General features: G+C 36.4%; 1 protein-coding gene across 1 annotated transcript in view; it reads right to left on the minus strand.

Annotated features, from left to right (window-relative positions):
- Positions 1-19,728, minus strand: part of cldn15b (claudin 15b) — a gene marked incomplete at its 3' end in the record, with an annotated part of 72,622 nt that overhangs the window by 27,936 nt on the left and 24,958 nt on the right. The window contains exon 5 of the mRNA XM_081367046.1: positions 13,588-13,704. Within this exon, the coding sequence (XP_081223172.1) occupies positions 13,588-13,704 (117 nt within the window). The remainder of the gene's footprint in view (positions 1-13,587; positions 13,705-19,728) is intronic.

A 19,728-nucleotide genomic window follows, 5' to 3' on the forward strand; every position in this document is an offset into this window, starting at 1 on the left:
CGTGGCTTTAAAATGTTAAACACATTAGTATTATAAGAATCTTAAAAGGTTCTTCTCTTAAACACCCAATCCAATTTCATATGCAAATACCCTGCTAGAACACAAAGGGCCCTATCTTGCACCCAGCGCAAATGACTTTGAACACCGACGCATGTGTCATTCCTATTTTGCACCCGCGCACAGCGGACTTTTCCCTCCACAGACGCACGTCGGTTGATTAAGAAATGAACTTGCGGTACAGCGCAAAGAGGAGGCGTGTTCCAGCGCAAACATTCCCTGGTGCTATTTTGCAGGTTTAGAAACCAATTCCGCCACTGACCAGGAAAAACCTAGTCTAAAGTCAATGGCGCGTTGTGCATGTTATTCATATGCTATTTTAAGGGCGCATGCTTGGCCATAATATAGCGTGCACAACGCGCATACACTTTGCTTATCTCATCTAGGCCTACACACAGACGCAGCAGTTCTCTTTTTAGAAAACCATACATTATTACAAGGAAAAATATTAACACACGAGGGAAATCATTGTTGTGTCCATGAAGATGTGAAAAAATAGGCATAAATCTAACTTAAACATGTGTGTGTGTGTATACACTACCGTATAAGTCAAAAGTTTTAGATCGGCAAGATTTTTACGAATTTTAATGTTTTTAAAGATTTTAAAAGAAGTCTCTTCTGCTCACCAAGGCTGCATTTGTTTGTTTGATTAAATAAATAAATAAATAAATAACAGTAATATTTTGAAATATTATGACAATTTAAAATGACTGTTTTCTATTTTAATATATTTTACAATGTAATTTATTCCTCTGATGAAAGCTGAATTTTCAGCATCATTACTCCAGTCGTCAGTGTTACATGAATTTGTGTACAATTTTTTTCAGGATTCTTTGATTAATAGAAAGTTCAAAAGAACAGCATTTATTTAAAATATAATATTTTCTAACATTATAAATGTCTTTACTGTAACTTTTGATCAATTTAACTCATCCTTGATGAATAAAAGTATTGATTTCTTTTATTTCTTTCCCCCAAAAATAAAATAAAAATTCTTACTGACCCCAAACTTTTGAACGGTAGTGTTCAGTGTTCAGATAAATGCTGTTCTTTTGAACTTTCTATTCATCAAAGAATCCTTAAATAAAAATGTAAAATGTTTTCAACATTGATAACAATCATAAATGTTTCTTGAGCATCAAATCATCATATTAGAATGATTTCTGAAGGATCATGTGACAGCTAACGATGCTGAAAATTCAGCTTTGCGCATCAAATCATCATATTAGAATGATTTCTGAAGGATCATGTGACAGCTAACTATGCTGAAAATTCAGCTTTGATCACAGGAATAAATTACACTTTACTGTATATTCAAATAGAAAACAGCTGTTTTAAATTGTAATAATATTTCACAATATTACTGTTTTTGTTTGTATTTTTAATCAAATAAATGCAGCCTTGGTAAGCAGAAGTTACTTCTTTTAAAAACATTAAAAAATCTTACTGACCCCAAACTTTTGAACGGTAGTGTATATACACACATTTTCTGTACATGCAATATATACAAAGAGTATATACTGTATAATAAGGTATAACAGAGAGAGTTTTACTTGATTTAGAGAGAGACGAAGCAGCAGACCCAAAAGGGCAACCATGGCAAAAGAAGCAGGTGACTACCTTAAAATAAGAAATATTTTAACTAAATAATGACTATTGCCTTTTAGAGCTGCTGTACAGCAGAATCTCCATATTTGAGTTTCCATAATTGATTCTGTTATTTTCCTATTTATAACTGTGAAGCTGTTTTAACACAATCTGTATTGCATAAAGCGCCATAGTTCAGGTGATGTGTGCAAATTTGAGGTAATATAGAAATAAAGGTGACTTGACTTGATATCCACCTTATTTAATAACACGGAAGTAGTTTTTTCTGTGAATGTGCGACACTTCTGATTTATTAACCACTATAGGGAAATAATGATAAGAATACATCAACATGCACTCACTGGGCAGTTAACCGGGTCCAGCTGGTGCTCTCCACACCAGGAAGTGAAAAGTCTCCACTTCCAAGCATACAGTTTCCTTGTGGATGGAGCTCTGGAGTAGAAAATGGTCTCAACAACCTCAGTTGAGAGACCAGAACTTATGAGCTGGGCCCCCTCAGAGGCCAAGCCCACAGTTTCCACAGTTCTGGGTGGGGCTGAAGGATCGACCCACTCGCCTGAGAGAGTAGGTCCCTCCTGATCGGAATCTTCAGAGGAGAGCCGTCGAGGAGAGACACTAGGTCTGCAAACCATACTTGGGCTGGCCAGAACAGGGCTACTAGCAGTAGACTGACCCCATCCTGGCAGACCCTTTCCAGAACTCCTGGGAGCAGAGCAATCGGGGGAAATGCGTACAGACATGACCTCGGCCACGTCTGCACCATAGCGTCCAGTCCCAGAGGGGCTGGATGGCTGAGTGAGAACCACAGTGGACAATGTGTGGTCTCTTGGGATGACCCTGATCATGCAGAGCGGGTTTCCCATTGGGGAGAACCCCTTGGTCCTGAGCCACCACTGCAACGGACTCATGTACAACAGGCCGTAAGGCCTGCCATCAGACCTAACAGTTTTTGAAACTGCTTTACAGTGGCTGGCCTACGAAAGTAAGAACACGATATTGGTAAGCTTCGCCCCCGAAAGCGAACCTCAGGAACTTCCTGTGTTGTGGAAGGATGGATGTGTGGAAGATCTAACGTGACAAATCAGTCCTTGGACTGGGGCCTGATTTGGACCTGGTTTGTGACACGACTTGCTTGAGAGTAATCATCTTGATTTCTTTGTTGAGCTTTCCTACAACACAGACCTAAAATCAGACGAAACCTTCCTTGGGATCATGAAGTACCGGCTGTAAAACCCAGACTCCCTGCAGGGGGGAGGAACCCGTTCTATAGCCTCCTTTTGCAGAAGAGCTTTTACTTATAGTTCCATAACCAGAGCCTTCTCGGGGCCAACCACTGTGGATAGGACCCTGCCTGCAGGACCCAGCGAGATATATTTGGTAGACGTTTCCAATCTGCCAGAAAATCTATTAAGGATACCAGTCTCTCGAGACTGGCCTCTGGTATATTTCGAACAGCAGGCACAGTGCCCTGAAGTGGCGCACCATCAGGGAACAACTGGCCTGACCGCTCTAGAGCCCTCCTCGGAGGGAGCGAGCAACCCTTGGGTAATAACTCGCGGGGACCCTCTGCGCCCCGACATGAAGGCGGAGTTGGCACTGGCGTCAGGGCTTCTTGGCCTACTTAGAGATAATAACTGTCCTCAGAACCGCTTTACCATAAGTACGGAGTTTAGAAAGGGCACAAAGCATTCGGCACGCGCCAACCTTTTTATGGCCCTTACCATAAACATGGATTTAGAAAGTGCATAGCATTTTATGCAGCTAAAAGCCAGAAAGATATTTCATTTAATTTCACAAAATTAAATAAAACCATAAACATGGATTTTATAAAGGGCACAAAGCACTCGGCATGTGCCCTTACCATAAACATGGATTTTAGAAAGTGCATAGTATTTTATGCAGCTAAAAGGCCATAAATATATTTAATTTAATTCCTCAAATTCGAATGCAGCCAATAACAACCAGACAAGTATTTCATAGTCTAAATTACAGGCAGAATATTCATATTTGAATACAAAAAGAATCATAGCTCGCAAACACACATTTTAGTTGTGATAATAGGAAAAAGAGAGAAAGGGGAACTCCTTGAGCTCAGTTTCCTCCGCATTATAAATATATTGCAGACCCATAGGCAATGCGAGACAGAATCAACCGTAGATTCTTTATGTTGACCCATAATCCAAGATCCGAGCTATAGTTCCCAGCAAACATTGGTCCGGCGGCAACGTCGTGTCCCTGGCCAAAAATAGTCGCGGTATGACGGCATAAATCTGTAAAAATATGTAAAACAGAACATTTCCTAAAAATGCATTCAGATACATTTGTACATGTCTACAGTTATCTGGGGTTGCATGTATAATTGTTATTTTGACTTTTAGCTACGTGTAGTTCAATATGTAGTATATCGATGAGAGGACGTCACCTGGCGACGTCTTTTACACGTGCATTTATAGTCCATCATGACCCTCTATGAAATCCTTGTGAAATATATAAAAGCTGTGCTTAATCCTTGCATGGTTAATACTGCAATAATTAATTTAATTGCCCAAGTAGTTTTTAAGAGGTTGTGAAGACGTCCACTGACGTCCTTTACACGTCTAGTCAAGGCTGTGAATACACGTCCACTGACATCTTTTACACGTCTAGTCAAGCAAGACAGAAAAAAAACAGGAATTATCTTTATGAAATACACGATTTGTATACAAAGTAAATATATTTACTTTATCTTGTTTAAATAAATTATAATCACAAAGTGCCAGTGTGGTTAAGTGAATGCAAAGCCTCTGCATTTTAGTCATTATTTTAACCTGTTGTACCTGATGTATTCGTTGTTACTTTTTTTATGGAATGTATGCATATACATGTAAAACAGAAAAATATCCGGTCACCATTTATGTCTGAGTTGGATGTAATTAGCAAAACTGTGCTGCCAAGATGTAACAAAAGATCTCGCGACATTACAAAATCCTGCAATAGGTTAGATTATCTCACGAGATGTTAACGCTCCCCATAGACTCTGGAACATTGAAGTTTGAACAACCACGAAGAGAGGAGGAATTGAGGCGCGTGTTTTATCCATCCATATTATTAGAAATCTACTGTTGGGTACGTACATTTTGTATTATTAGATTCACGTGCTAGAGTTTTACTAGTTTGACATTAATGAACCGAAAGAAATGATGCCCACATTGTCAACTGAAATTGGCTAACTGAGTTTGGCTAAAATTAGCTAGTAGGCTAAAAGTTACTTTGAACTTATACAACGGTATACCATAGTATAAAGTATGTTTAATGATACAGTCAAAGTTATTACTGTAAATTATTAATGTAGCCTTTTGAGAGTTTCTTTCAGAAAGTAAATTATCTGAAGTAGAATGAAATGTTTAGCTGGATTTGAACATGTATGTTTTCTGCTTTAAAAATATTTTGTAATTTTAGAATTGCTAAACATGCCTATTCAGGGGACATCACAGCCCACCTATCTTTATCAGAAATGTCCTGTTCACTTTCTCACTGTTACACACCTAGTTAAAGGTCTTTCTCAATTGGGCACCACAGTGGTATTGAAGAGGCAGGGGACAAATGATGTTCCCCCCGCCCCCCCCAACTGATCTAACACCAATTTAAAGCAGAACATCTTTTATACAATAAAATAAAATGTAATGCATGGTGATTACCTTTTTCTAATGTTTCATTCATGATTCATTCATCTTGTTCCATGTTTTTTTTTAATTTAGCTGAAGACCATAAAAATATTTTGAAAATAAGTGCATGTCATTTACCTCAAATTTTTAATTTTCATTTATTTTAAAAAGTAATATATTCTCTTCCCTTAGATGCTGTGAAGAGGTGGAGCCCAAATGCTACAGACACTGAAATTGATGCAGCAATGGCAGAACACCTGAAACACGCTCCAGGAAGAGCTGGGGGTGGTGGATACAAAAAATGTGCCAACCGATGTGTTTAAGGGATAGTTCACCCAAAAATGAAAATTGTCATAATTTACTCAACCTCATGTTTCAAACCTGTATACCTTTCTATGCTAAACACAAAGATGTTTGGAAGAATGTTTGTAACCAAGCAGATGTCGCTTCCCATTAACTACCATAATAATTTTTTCTCCAATAATGGTAGTCAATGGTTGCTTGGTTACAAACATTCTTCAAAATATCTTCTTGTGTTCAGCAGAAGAAATAAACTCATACAGGTTTGGAACATGAGGGTGAGTAAATGACAGAATTTTCATTTTTGGGTGAACTATCCCAATATAATAATTCAGTATTTTGTAATTGGTATTTTAGTTTGGTTAACAAATCGAGAGCATAGAAGTATAAGGTTCTATCTCCATTTAGGGTAGTTTATTGAGCATCAAAGTTTTTAAACTCGGTTTATGTTTTGTGAGATGGAACCTTTTTATTTTATTAATAACTAGGCTACTAACAAAATTTTTTTTTTTTTACAAAAATAGCACCACACAGGCATTAATAAACACCTAATGGATCAGATTGTCAAAAGCTCACGAAATGTTAAACATTGAAAAAAATAAACAGAAATTTTGGTTGTTCAAGATCAATAAAATGTTGTGCTAAATCGGAACATGCTTCTTTTTTGCTTATTTTCACAAATAATGTGTTCTTGTTTGTGATGTACACGTGATTAAAACGTTTTATTGACGTTCAGGTCTGACTGGACCAATTTTGGACCTTTTTAGAACCTTTGTCAAGATGTGTAAACCTCAAGACTTGATTGCCTTTCACGATGTTACACAATAGGTGTGTGATTATTTTATATGCAGGCTTATATATACACTTAAATTATGCAGCAACACATTTAAACACACAGATGACGACGCATTTAGACGTCCAGGGACGCGCAGAAAAGACGTGGAATTCACGGCCAGACGACGTCAAAGACGTCGGTTCAACTTTCATTTTGGAACTATTTTTCAACCATGACGGGACGTCTCGGACGGACGTCTTTTCAACGGTCATTAAACGTCCAAATGTTTGCTGGGTAGTGTTGAAAACTTTTTCTTCGTCGAAGCAAGAGACCAGGAGACGTTGGGGATCACGTTCAAACAAAGTTATTCTTTATTGAGGACTTCGCGTTGACGCGGCTGCAGTTCTTCCCAAATCATTCTGGCTAACAAACTTTACATGGTTTCTTTATAGGTCTTTCAGTGGGCTGTCCTTAAAGGTGCTAAACATACACACAGCCTTAGAGGTAACCACTAAATCTAATCATCTAAAGACAATAGAGGCAATTGCCCCCAACTGAGATAATGGTACCCCCCCCAAATGGTATACACAACAAATGGTCACAAGACCTTAGACTAGGTAACATTCACACACAGTCCAACTCTTAGTTGGAAGATCAAAGACTATTACAATGTTTAGACAGCTGACTTAAAGCTGACTTCTGATCAGTAAATTGATGCCATCATGTTCACCTTGAATGCCCAATACAGTGTAATTCACCTTAGTTTTTCATGTGATGTTATGTAAGGAAGTAAGATCAGCAGATCTTAAACATATTCTTAAATTTGGATTCTTCAGTCCCCCGTTTGAGAGTTCTTAAAAACTCTCACAAAATACAAATTTAAACACATAAAGTTAATTCTTGTAACTGGTGTAAGTTACAGGCACATCACATATGTTCATTCTTGTAACTTGTGTAAGTTACAGGCACATATAACTTGCTCTGTGTTGTGTCCTTGATTTACATGAGTGTCATAGTTCTTCTCAAAACCATAACTGTTGACACCTGCGACGCAGGGTGTAAAATGTCACATGATTACACAGAAAACCATGTAGCATAAGAGTGGAAGTCTTGAAAGTCCATGGCGCCTGAATAGCTGTGAAGTCTGTTTCCTGTAGAGTCCATTTGTCATGTAGAGTCGCTCTGATGACTCATGGCATACATCATGGCATACACACATACCTGCAACACAATAAAACAAAGAAACGGCAGACCAGCAGTATTCATGCATGGACTTCATTCTTCCATAAGTCGCACATGTTCTGTGTTGATTTTCTGTAATTGCATGTTGACACAGAAACGAACATGCGATTAGGGTCCGTGGTGTCTCTGCGCTGTGTATTTTTCATTTTCTTTTATGGTTGGAACTAATTTTCTCGTGAACAAGTTTCTGAACCATGAAGAATTATCTTCAGTCATCTGAGGTGTAATTTTGTTGAAAGATCAAAATTGCTTGTTGGTTAACTTGACATTAACCCGGTGCAGCACTCAGATAATGGTGCAGGCTTGTAGTCTTGATCATATCGATGGATGACTGAAGGTTCTTTATCTCTGCGTTGTGTATTTTTTTATTTTTTCTTTTGTGATTGGCTCGTTCAGCAATGGGTGTAGTTGTCTTCTTGAGGTTGTGGCTTCATATGCAGGTGAGACGTCATTGCATATGGATTTTTGGAACAGCCATCAAGTGTTTATCTGCACAGAGGAAGAAAGAAAACAAAACAGAGCAGTATTTCTTCAAAACACTACGGTTGTAGCAGTTTAAACACTATGGTTCTATCGTTTTCAGAGTCTACTGTTGTCGTTTCATTCTTTCCCTATTTCTTAATTTATTTGACACCTATGGACCAGTGAGGTAAGGATGGACTAAATGGGGAAAGGCCTATGAGGTTGTCTTCACCCTGGATTGGCCCCTGAGGCCTGTTGCGTCAGTTCTTTCCAGGGTCCTCACTGAACCGTGTCCTATTCTGTCCCTGTTGTGTGCACACTGTACAGTGTGTGAGAAAATTGGCACATCTCCATTCTCCAGTGAAACATCAGTCCTAATAAACATCATTAACAGAGGATGGTTGTCTAACTGCAATATTCTGTGGTATAACATTTTAAGGCTGTGAGTTTTCTGAATGTCCCCCAAACAAAGACTGTGACAGTCACTTTCCTTTTGTTCTATTAAACAAAAAAATAAGTCTTTCATCTTTGTTGTGAGTTACTGGGGAAATTAAGCAATCACAGCCCAAATTGTTAACACCTCAAAAAGCTTACCCACGAGTCCAGTGACGAGGGGAGGGGTTGCTTCAAAGTAGCAAACAAATGTAGTAAGAGCTGCATAACATTGTTAACTTGTCTTAAGTTATTTTTATTTTTTCGACATTCTTTTCCAAAATGTCCGTGCTTGCCACAGTAAGAACAACTGGCTTCTCTAGGACTTTTGCGTTTCTTTGGCTTCTCTGAGTTAACCTTAAAGGATGCTGCTGCAATTTTTACTCTTGCCTTGACATCAAAGTCTCTTTCCCAAATAGCTAAACTGTCCAAGTTGTCTTGCAGGGTTCTATTTGACCATGTAAGATCTAAGAAAGGCAATGCATTTCTATGTTTTGACAAAAGACCATCGGACCATGCGCGAACTAGAGGACCATTATCACCTAGCACCTTCTCTGAAGTGTCGGCAATTCCGCTGTAAGCGGCAGCGGTCTGGCAAAATCTGTCTGTGTACTCACAAACAGTTTCATCCTTCTTCTGTACACAATTAGTGAGCTTTGACCAGTCCACTTTCGGTCCAACAATGTTTTTTAACACTTTAACAACTTCCTCTCTCAATTCATCTTTACTGGCCTGTTGCAGTTCAGAATTATTTACAGCACTTTCAAAATCATTGAATTCTGACTCAGTCAAGATCTGTGATATTAGCTGGGTGACTTCAGCTAGAGTCATATCATAGAGCCGCATTTTGCTGATTAATGCTCTTCTAAACTCAGAAAAATTTCTTTGCACTGATGGCAAACTTTCAGCAATTCTCTCAATCTCTTTCGGACCTAAAGATGTTTTGATTGCTTGTGGCTGCAATATGGGGGTTGCAAATGGAACTATATCAACACCTTTTCCCTGAGGCTTTTGTCTAGCTACGCACACTTCAACTGCATTTACATCTGCATTGACATTGTCCTCTATACTATCAAAAGACTGTAAATCAGGATAGCTTTCATCTGACTGTTGGTCTTCTAAATCACACTTGGTTGAGGCTTTGTTATGGCCCACGTTTGTCTTGAGACAGGACACCTGAGTCTGCAATTGTTTGATCTGTTCTTTCAACTTAGCAATACACTGCGCTTGTTCTTGTGCAATGGATAAGCTAAATTCTCGGTGACAACAGATGATGCCTTTCAGATTTTTCTTCCTGATACATGCACTCAACACTTTCTTGCAATCTTCAATTGACCACACTTTCTCTGGATCAATGCCAAATTTCTTGGTTAAATTCAATCTGACTGGCTTAGTCACGATGGAGTCCATGTGCTCTGATAACAAAGACTTGAATTCACTATCTGTCCAAAAAGGTGTAATCTGTCTAGTACTTTTTCTAAACATTTTGTGAATTTTTGTTACCACAAACAAACACTAAAAAAACTTCTCTCTACTGTCTTGCAAACAGAGGGTACAATCTTATTAGCACAAGAGGCTAAATCTAATTCTAAAGCTAATTCTCTAGCTTACAGATAGGTCTTCTCTAGCAAGAGCATACACACAATATTAACATGTAACTGTTAATCTTCCCTGTCAACAACAGAGGATCAATTTCATCTCTAAAAGAAAACTTTTTAGAGGCTTATCTTTAGTTAACCAAACTCTACAGCTGTTTGTTAACTACTTCTCTGAACGGCGCAGAGGAAAACATTTGTACTGGTCTGCATTGGTTCTTTTAATGGAGTGAAACTCACCGAGTCTTTCATTTGTAGAGAAAGATTCCGTCTGGCAAAATTCAGTCTTTGAGATTTTTTTGGAGCTTGAAGTTTCAAGATGCAGTCTGGGACTCAGTCACCTTTGTTGAGATCTTTGAGCTTGAAGTTTTCAAGGTTCGGTCTGGAAAGTTCATTCTTTGTTGAGTTTCAGTTTCTCCATCCGGGTCGCGGCAGCAAATTGTTGAAAACTTTTTCTTCGTCGAAGCAAGAGACCAGGAGACGTTGGGGATCACGTTCAAACAAAGTTATTCTTTTTTGAGGACTTCGCGTTGACGCGGCTGCAGTTCTTCCCAAATCATTCTGGCTAACAAACTTTACATGGTTTCTTTATAGGTCTTTCAGTGGGCTGTCCTTAAAGGTGCTAAACATACACACAGCCTTAGAAGTAACCACTAAATCTAATCATCTAAAGACAATAGAGGCAATTGCCCCCAACTGAGATAATGGTACCCCCCCCCCCCCCAAATGGTATACACAACAAATGGTCACGAGACCTTAGACTAGGTAACATTCACACACAGTCTAACTCTTAGTTGGAAGATCAAAGACTATTACAATGTTTAGACAGCTGACTTAAAGCTGACTTCTGATCAGTAAATTGATGCCATCATGTTCACCTTGAATGCCCAATACAGTGTAATTCACCTTAGTTTTTCATGTGATGTTATGTAAGGAAGTAAGATCAGCAGATCTTAAACATATTCTTAAATTTGGATTCTTCAAGAAACGGCTGAAGACTATGAGGTGCCACGTAGGATTTAAATCAAACTTCGCTTATCAATACATACATAACACACGTGCATATACGCCTATAAATTACTTGCATATACATGTATACTATTGGATGTTCAAAATACATATATATGAAATACACGAATATGAAATCCATACCAATACATGTTAGTCATGAATGCATATACACTTGTGAATAACTTGCATATACATATAAACTTGACGCACGCATACACCTATAAATACTCGCATATACATATAAACTTCCATGCATATACACCTATAAATACTTGCACATACATACAAACTTGACGCACGCATACACCTATAAATACTCGCAACTTGACGCACGCATACACCTATAAATACTCGCACATACATATAAACTTCCATGCATATACACCAATAAACACTCGCACATAAACTTCCATGCATATACACCTATAAACACTCGCACATAAACTCGATGCGCGCATACACATCCATAAAACACTTGCGCATACATACAAAATAAAACGTGGATGCATGCTTTAGTTGGGAATATATATGTATATGCGAGTGATTTCATATGTGGATGTGCGTGAACTTTTCAGTGCAAATGGAAGGCATTTCAGTGTAACCGGAAGGCATTTTAGTGTAACCGGAAGTCATTTCAGTGTAAAAGGAAGTCATTTGTGCATACACGGAATTAAATTAACCTGCCTTTTTGATAGTTTGTTTTCCAATTTGAATTGAAATAAGCATAAACGAGAAAACGGCCCCTTTATTCGTTTTTTCGTTTTATTTTTTATTTTTTATTTTTTAAAACAACAACGAAAAAACGAGATTTCGGCTTGATTTTTCGTTTTTTAGTTCACAGGCAAAAAACGAATCAATAACTTGAAAATTCGTTTTCCACATGTGGGCGGCCTGACACGCCCCCTTCTGCCGATTGGTCAAGCAAGTCTGAGCATGTGACGTCATCAGTTGTCGCTCGGGTTTGTTCAACAAAGTAATAGGCTGCGTTCCAAACCGCATACTCAATGAGTAGGTACTTAATTTCAATGTATACTTGCTTAACGAGCGCTAAAAGAGTAGGTACTTTATAGCCAAATCTCGTTGGCTGCGTTCCAAACCGCATACTCAATGAGTAGGTACTTAATTTCAATGAGTACTTACTTAACGAGCGCTAAAAGAGTAGGTACTTTATAGCCAAATCTCGTTGAGTATGAATGCGAACCGGACATCTGCCATGTTGACGTTATCATGTGACCTACGACGCGTTATCACACGCGCAACAACTTAAAAGGTTCGAACGGACACGTTTAATTCATCTATCCGTAAATCTTGATATTGATTAAACTTGCTCATTTTGTGGTCTTTTTGAAGAAACTGCTGCCCATTTATTTTGTGAATACATTTAGGGTTGATTTAAGTAATTATATTTAACCCTACAGTAGGGTTTAACAAAAAATTAACAACATATTCAAGAGATGACAATTTTGGGATTTCGTAATAAAAATAAATAACATCGTTAAGGATAAAACGGTAGTTCACATTAGTAGGGTCCCTAATCTTTGGTATATGTAATATCTAAAAACACTTAACAGTGTGATGGAAATAAACTTTTCTTAAAGCGTGTTGTATATCACCACAGATTTATTGGCAGTTTGGCACCCTACTATCTGTGTTGTATACTGTAATAGACAATTGTCCTGCAAAATGATGAGTTTTTTTGTAAGAAAAACATTGCGAGCAAATGTCGAATTCTTGTTTGAAATATAAATCAACAAGGCTTTAGGCTTTTTTTTTTTTTTTTACGAAAAAACGAATAAAGGGGCCGTGTTCTCGTTTATGCTTTTAATTTCAAATTGGAAAACAAACTATCAAAAAGGCAGGTTAATTTCCGTGTACGCACAAATGACTTCCTTTTACACTGAAATTACTTCCTTTTACACTGAAATGCCTTCCGTTAAATTTGCACTGAAAAGTTCACGCACATCCACATATGAAATCACTCGCATACATACACAACTAAAGCATGCATCCACGTTTTATTTTGTATGTATGCGCGAGTGTTTTATGGATGTGTATGCGCACATCGAGTTTATATGTATGTGCGAGTGTTTATAGGTGTATGCGTGCGTCAAGTTTATATGTATATGCAAGTTATTCACAAGTGTATGCATTCATGACTAACATATGTATTGGTATGGATTTCATATTAGTGTGCACGTGTATTTCATATATGTATTTTGAACATCCAATAGTATACATGTATATGCGAGTAATTTATAGGTGTATATGCACGTGTGTTATGTATGTATTGATAAGCAAAGTTTGATTTAAATTTAAATTTTAGATTATATTATGCATATTTTAATTGTAACTCAATTAGTAAAGAGTAAATAATAGTAATGATAGCAATAGCAGTAGTATAATGATAGTACTATTATCAGTATTACAGTTATTTATACAGTTATCATGGACAGTGTTTTACCTGGTAAAGCGAGCATGGACTGGAAATCCCAACAATTGAAAGTACCCGTGGAATCATCTGCACAGGACATCCAAAGGTTCTCAAAGATGCTGGATGTGATGATAACACTATCATCATCTGAAGACACTTTCCAGTAGTGATTAAGTAATGATAATACAGCAAAACCACACCCCAAAAAACCCAAGAGAAGTGCAATAATTTGCAATATGTCTGTCATATCTCTGGATCTTCTGCGTTCCAAGGTGAACCGGGTGGCTGGAGATCAGTCTATGTTCTGTGTGCATACTGCACATTTCAAGGAATATAGCCTGCCTGTCTTGCTGTGTTACCACTCTCAGAAAAAAAGGCACACAAGCTGTCACTGGGGCGGTACCTTTTCAAAAGTCTCACCTTTGTACCCAATGTGCATATTAGTACCTCAAAGGTACATATTGGTACCAAAAGTGGACATATTAGTAAATAAATGGTACAAAGTAAATAATGACCTTTTTAAATGTTATGGTCCCAGTGGTAGCTTTTGTATATATAGTTTTTTACTGAGAGTGTGTTAAACAGTCTTACACAAGTCCAGAGCTTTGACGAAGGCAGACAGGTACAAAAGAGAACCACCAACCCAAATCAAATCTGGTTCACTTTTTTATACAGCACCATCAAATTTCATAATTCTACTGCTAGCTACACGTAGTGATAAATAACCTATGTATTCAACGATATGTTGCACCAATACATGGAATTTAACCTTGTAATGCCCTTTAAGCTGTTTGATTTCAATGCCTGGTAGCTGCCAGAAGTTATAAATGCATACTGCACGTTACTCTGATAGGTTAAACATTAAAAAGAAAGGTTCTTTAATAGTTTTTGGGTTCAGCAAAAAGCCTCCAGGCTACAGTTTTCATGAACTGATTTAAGGAAATGTGCAAAATATAACACCACTCCTAAGAATTAAAGTTCCAGTTAGAAACCATAAAAGAATTTGATGCCATAAAAAACATTCATAAAATGCAGAAACCATGACTGATATCAACAACCCATATAGTAACATTAAGAACTTTTACCATCTCTGGTAAACCATAGGCTACAATAATTTCAGAAATGTTTTATTACACAGTGAAAAGTGTATAGTAACATTCAGGAATTAATATATAAAGAGATTTAATTCAAAATAGTTTTTGTCTTTTAATACTTCACCAATATGTCACTTATCTTTACATAATAGTTTCAGATGTTTAGAAAAAAACAATGAAATAAAGGAAAAAAAGTGTATTTGGGTAACTGATACATTGTGTACAAAATGTTCATATTTACCATTAGCATTAACATGTTCTAAGGTCAGAGTTTTATCTTTTACACACATGCTGTTTACATCAGAGGGGCTGAATATGTTGATACATTCAGTTGTTATAGTGTAATGTTTATTCTGTGTAAAATGTATCATTAATGTGAGCATTAAAGGTTTACTAAGTTATCGATAAAGATAGGTAATGTTATTTAAGTTATTTATTTTTAGATGAGAACCTAAAAATCTGTTATTTCAAAAAGTAACTAAATTAATATGCCATATACATACACTGTAAAAAAAAATCCTGTAAAAAAACGGTAAATCTCTGGCAGCAAAGTTTCCAGACGGGTTCTGTTAAATTACAGCAAATAACCATTTCACAAAATTACAGGCAAAAAACGTAAAAATACAGAATTGACTTTACAGTCAAAAATAATTAAATTACAGTACATTACTGTTAATAATGGCTTATTAAACCGTGGAAAAACAGATAAATTATGTCAAATTACATAAAAAGAACATTTAACTTTAAGGTTAAACTGTAAATTTAGGGTTTTATAAAGTTATTTTATAATAATGCTCTGTCTATCTACAGTAATTATCTTTTAATATATAGTTTTTCTGTGTAAAATAACTATGAAGTTATGTATAAAAATGTAATAAGTACATAAATTCAAATACAAAGTTTGTATATTTACAGTTTTAATTTTTTGCAGATCCAGTTTCACAACTTTGACCAATCTCTAATTCAGTACTTAATAATAGCAAATGTACATTCAATTTCTGTTAAATTAACTAAACATACAAGGACGGAATACCTGCACATTTACAGTATTACTCATTAAACAAACACTGAACATCAAGATACGTGAATGATAGGAAATACAGGCTTAGTATATCATTTAGAACATGTAAAAATATCCACATTAAAAGACAATTGCTGTATGCCTTTATACTCTAATATAACTTATTTCAAACATTTACAATTACATTTTATCCAAAGTGACTTAAAATTAAGAGAACAATAGAAGCAACAAGTGCAGTGACAAGTCCCAGTTAGTGTAGCACAGTGCACAATTTTTTTTTTTTAATTAAAACAAAGATTTAGTAGGCTATTATTGGGTCAAGTGTTTATGAAAAGATGGATCTTTAGCAGTTTCTTGAAAATGTGTTGAGTTGGGCAGGTCATCCCACCAGCAGGGAACAGTCCAAGGAAAGGTCAATGAAAGTGATTTTGTGTCTCTTTGGAATGAAGGCACCACAAGGCGCCGTACACTAGCAGAACACAAGCTTCTGGAGACACACAGATCTGAAGCAGTGAGTTTAGGTCTTGCTGCAGCATCTGGATCAGTTGCAGAGGTTTGACTGATGCTGGAAGGCCTGCCAGGAGAGCATTACAATAGTCCAGTCTGGATAGAACAAGAGCTTAGACAAGGAGTTGTGTGGCTCCGATAGGAAGGGCCGGATCTTTCTGATGTTGTATAAGGCAAATTAGCAGGATCACACAGCAAGGATGGTTTGGCTGAAACCATAAGCAGTTCTGTCTTGGCAAGGTTGAGTTGAAGGTGAAGGTCATTCATCCAGCAAGAATTTTCCATCAGGTAGGCTGAGATGCGAGCAGCAACCGTCAGATCCTCTGGCTGGAATTAAAGGTAAAGATATGTGTCATTAAGTGATAGGAAAAGTCATGTTTCTAAATGACAGAGCCTAGTTACAATACAAAAAATAAATAAATAAATAGATGGGTGGAATCTAACACAATCGTGGTCTTACTGTAGTAAAACCAAACCTTGTGCAGCTACAGTGGCCTCACAAGGATCAAATGAATATTCACATGGGAAAATACAGTATAAAACAAATTAAATGTTCTGCCACTTTTAGTGCAATCATATGACTCAGCCATTACAATATTTTAAATTACTTCTTCCCATACCTTGTTTGCCATGATCATTCTGCTTTCCACTTGACCTGAAATCACAAAAAAAAAAAATATATATATATATATTGTTTTAACAACTCAGTATTACATTTACACATGTCAGAAGAATATGTTCCACTGGGACAATGCAAAACCTCAAACGACTATGATCTGGAAGCTGAGCAGGAAAGGCTAAAGGCCCGTTCACACCAAGCACAATAACTATAAAGATAACGATAAAGATAACTATATATGCGTCCACACCAACGACCGATAACGGTCTTTTTATTCTAAGCACGCGCGCGCCCGGATGATCCATATCCATTTTAAATGCGCTAGACCTTTAAATTAGAGTGGATTCTGATTGGCTGTCAGTGTTTTATCGTTCGACAGCTGGAAAAAAATCGTTCTGAAAGTGATCCCAACGATATCGTTCCTCATATCTTTATCGTTTTAGTTGTGGTGTGAACTCTGTTATTCTTTAATATGGAGAACGATTTTTAGAATTATATCTTTATCGTTATCTTTATAGTTATCGTCCTTGGTGTGAACGGGCCTTAACAGTGATGTTTTAAGCTGAGACACCTAACGTTAGGGGTGTAACTCTGTTCATCTGGATCAATGCAATTTTCATAACCAATGATCAAAAGTATCCTATGAAGCATCCAAAATGTAGATAAGTTCATTTCTTCATCAGAACACAAACATTCTATCAACTTTTATTTTATAAGCCTAATATATGCACATGTATGTATTCTATAGCTAACGTTACGTGTTGGCAAGCAGATGCAGCCAGAATATGCAATTTATCATGTTGTGTTCATATTCTAGTCAACTATCGCGTATTAACGAATATTTTATATAAGTTACAATTAAACGGACTTGTAAACAGATATGTATAACATGTCTACGAAAGCTCGTTTTAGGTCTTTTGAGGTGTAGGTTCAACTGATCTTTCTTAAAACAGATGGAAAATGTAAAGACGCATGCTACATTTTCAGTGTTTTGCTCTCGCCTGTTAACTGAACATCATTTAAGAATGCTAACGTTAGCTTGAAAACTATAAACTTAACACAAATGTAATATAAAATATCGTTCACATGTAACTTAGTATAATGAGACTCTTACCTCAGCCGGTGATCCGTTGGCATGATGTCCGCTCGCTGTGACGAACAAGGCTCACTGAAAAGGGCGTTATTTCCGAAGAATCAAAACGAACTGACTGAAAACAGCTCCTGCTCACGGCTGCTCGCCTCTTGACGAATACGATTGCTTTGAACCACTGTTGATCTCTCAATCCACTTCACGAGAGTAGACTGAATTCAAATCTCCCGCTTGCCCAAACTCGACTGACCAGCTAACGCTAACCGTTGAGGGCGGGAGTAAACAGCGGAAATGAATTTGAATCTGCGTCATCGCGCGCGCGCACTCAAACACACACACACACACACACACACACACACACACACACAAAGCCCTAAATGTGAAGCAACTGAGATTTGAAAAAATATTCATAAAATATACATGAAATTATGGGAGAATAAGACAATGAAATAATGATCAAAATGAGTATAAAATAAAATGTGAAATAAAAAATAATTCAGGCCTACTGTAGCCTATGTAGGGTACTGTATGTACAAATCACAGTCTATGGTACAAATACTTTTATTTAACCTTAAAAAAAAAACTCACCTTAACCTCCACATGCTTAATAATCTGTAAGGAAAACATATTGAATAGATGCAGATTTCCGCAGTTATACCTTCTTTTCTTTGTTTTCTAATTTCACAGAAAAAATCTGTAAAATATTACTTAATAATTTCTGTAAAATTACACATAACTCTGTAAAAATACAGACAAGTTCCTTTTAAAAAACGTAAAATTGCTGTAAAACCAAAATACAAGCAATTACCTGTAAATTTAACAATGGACCTTTAAATTACAGCAAATGCCTTTTATTTTACAGATATTTGCCGTATAATGACAAAACGGTAAAATTCTGTAAAAAAATACAGACAATTACCTGTAAAATTACACTTTTTTTTACAGTGTAATTAAATCCAAATGCTACTACTTAATTTGTAACATGATCATTTCAGATATTTTTTAACATGATAAATTAAGAAGTTTATAAAAAATAAAACACCTTACTAGGTTTGCGATGTTGATAACCATAAACTGTCTTTTTCCCATTTGGCTGATGAGGACTTAGCATTTATTTGCCATAGAAAATTCTAGAAAATTTCAGATGGCACTTAGAGGCTTTTGCATCTGAACTATTCATATATACACAGTACACAGTACACACACACACACACACACACACACACACACACATATATATATAGTACCAGTCAAAAGTTTGGAAACATTACTATTTGTAATGTTTTTGAAAGAAGTCTCTTATGCTCATTAAGCCTGCAGTAAAAAACAAACAAACAAACAAAAAAAAAAACAGTAATATTATGAAATATTATTACAATTTAAAATAATGGTTCTCTTTTTTAATATATTTTAAAATGTCATTTATTTTTGTGATGCAAAACTGAATTTTCATCAGCAAGTACTCCAGTCTTTGGTGTCTTATGATCCTTCAGAAATCATTCTAATATGATGATTTGATACTCAGTTATTATCAATGATGGAAACAGTTGTGCTGTTTAATATATTTTTTTGGAATACTTTTTTCATGATTCATTGATGAGTAAAACGTTAACAGCATTTATTCATAAAAACAGCATTTATTCAAAATAAAAACATTTCTAACAATATAAATCGTTACCATCACCTTTTATCAATTTAACGCATCCTTGTTGAATTAAAGTACTAATTTCTTAGTTATATAGTTATTGTTCCCAAACTTTTGAACGGTGTATATTGTTACAAAAGATTTCTATTCTAAATAAATACAGTTCTTTTTAACTTTTTATTCATCAAATAATCC

The sequence above is a fragment of the Scardinius erythrophthalmus genome, assembly GCF_964197995.2.
Source record: "Scardinius erythrophthalmus genome assembly, chromosome: 5".
Taxonomy (NCBI): domain Eukaryota; kingdom Metazoa; phylum Chordata; class Actinopteri; order Cypriniformes; family Leuciscidae; genus Scardinius; species Scardinius erythrophthalmus.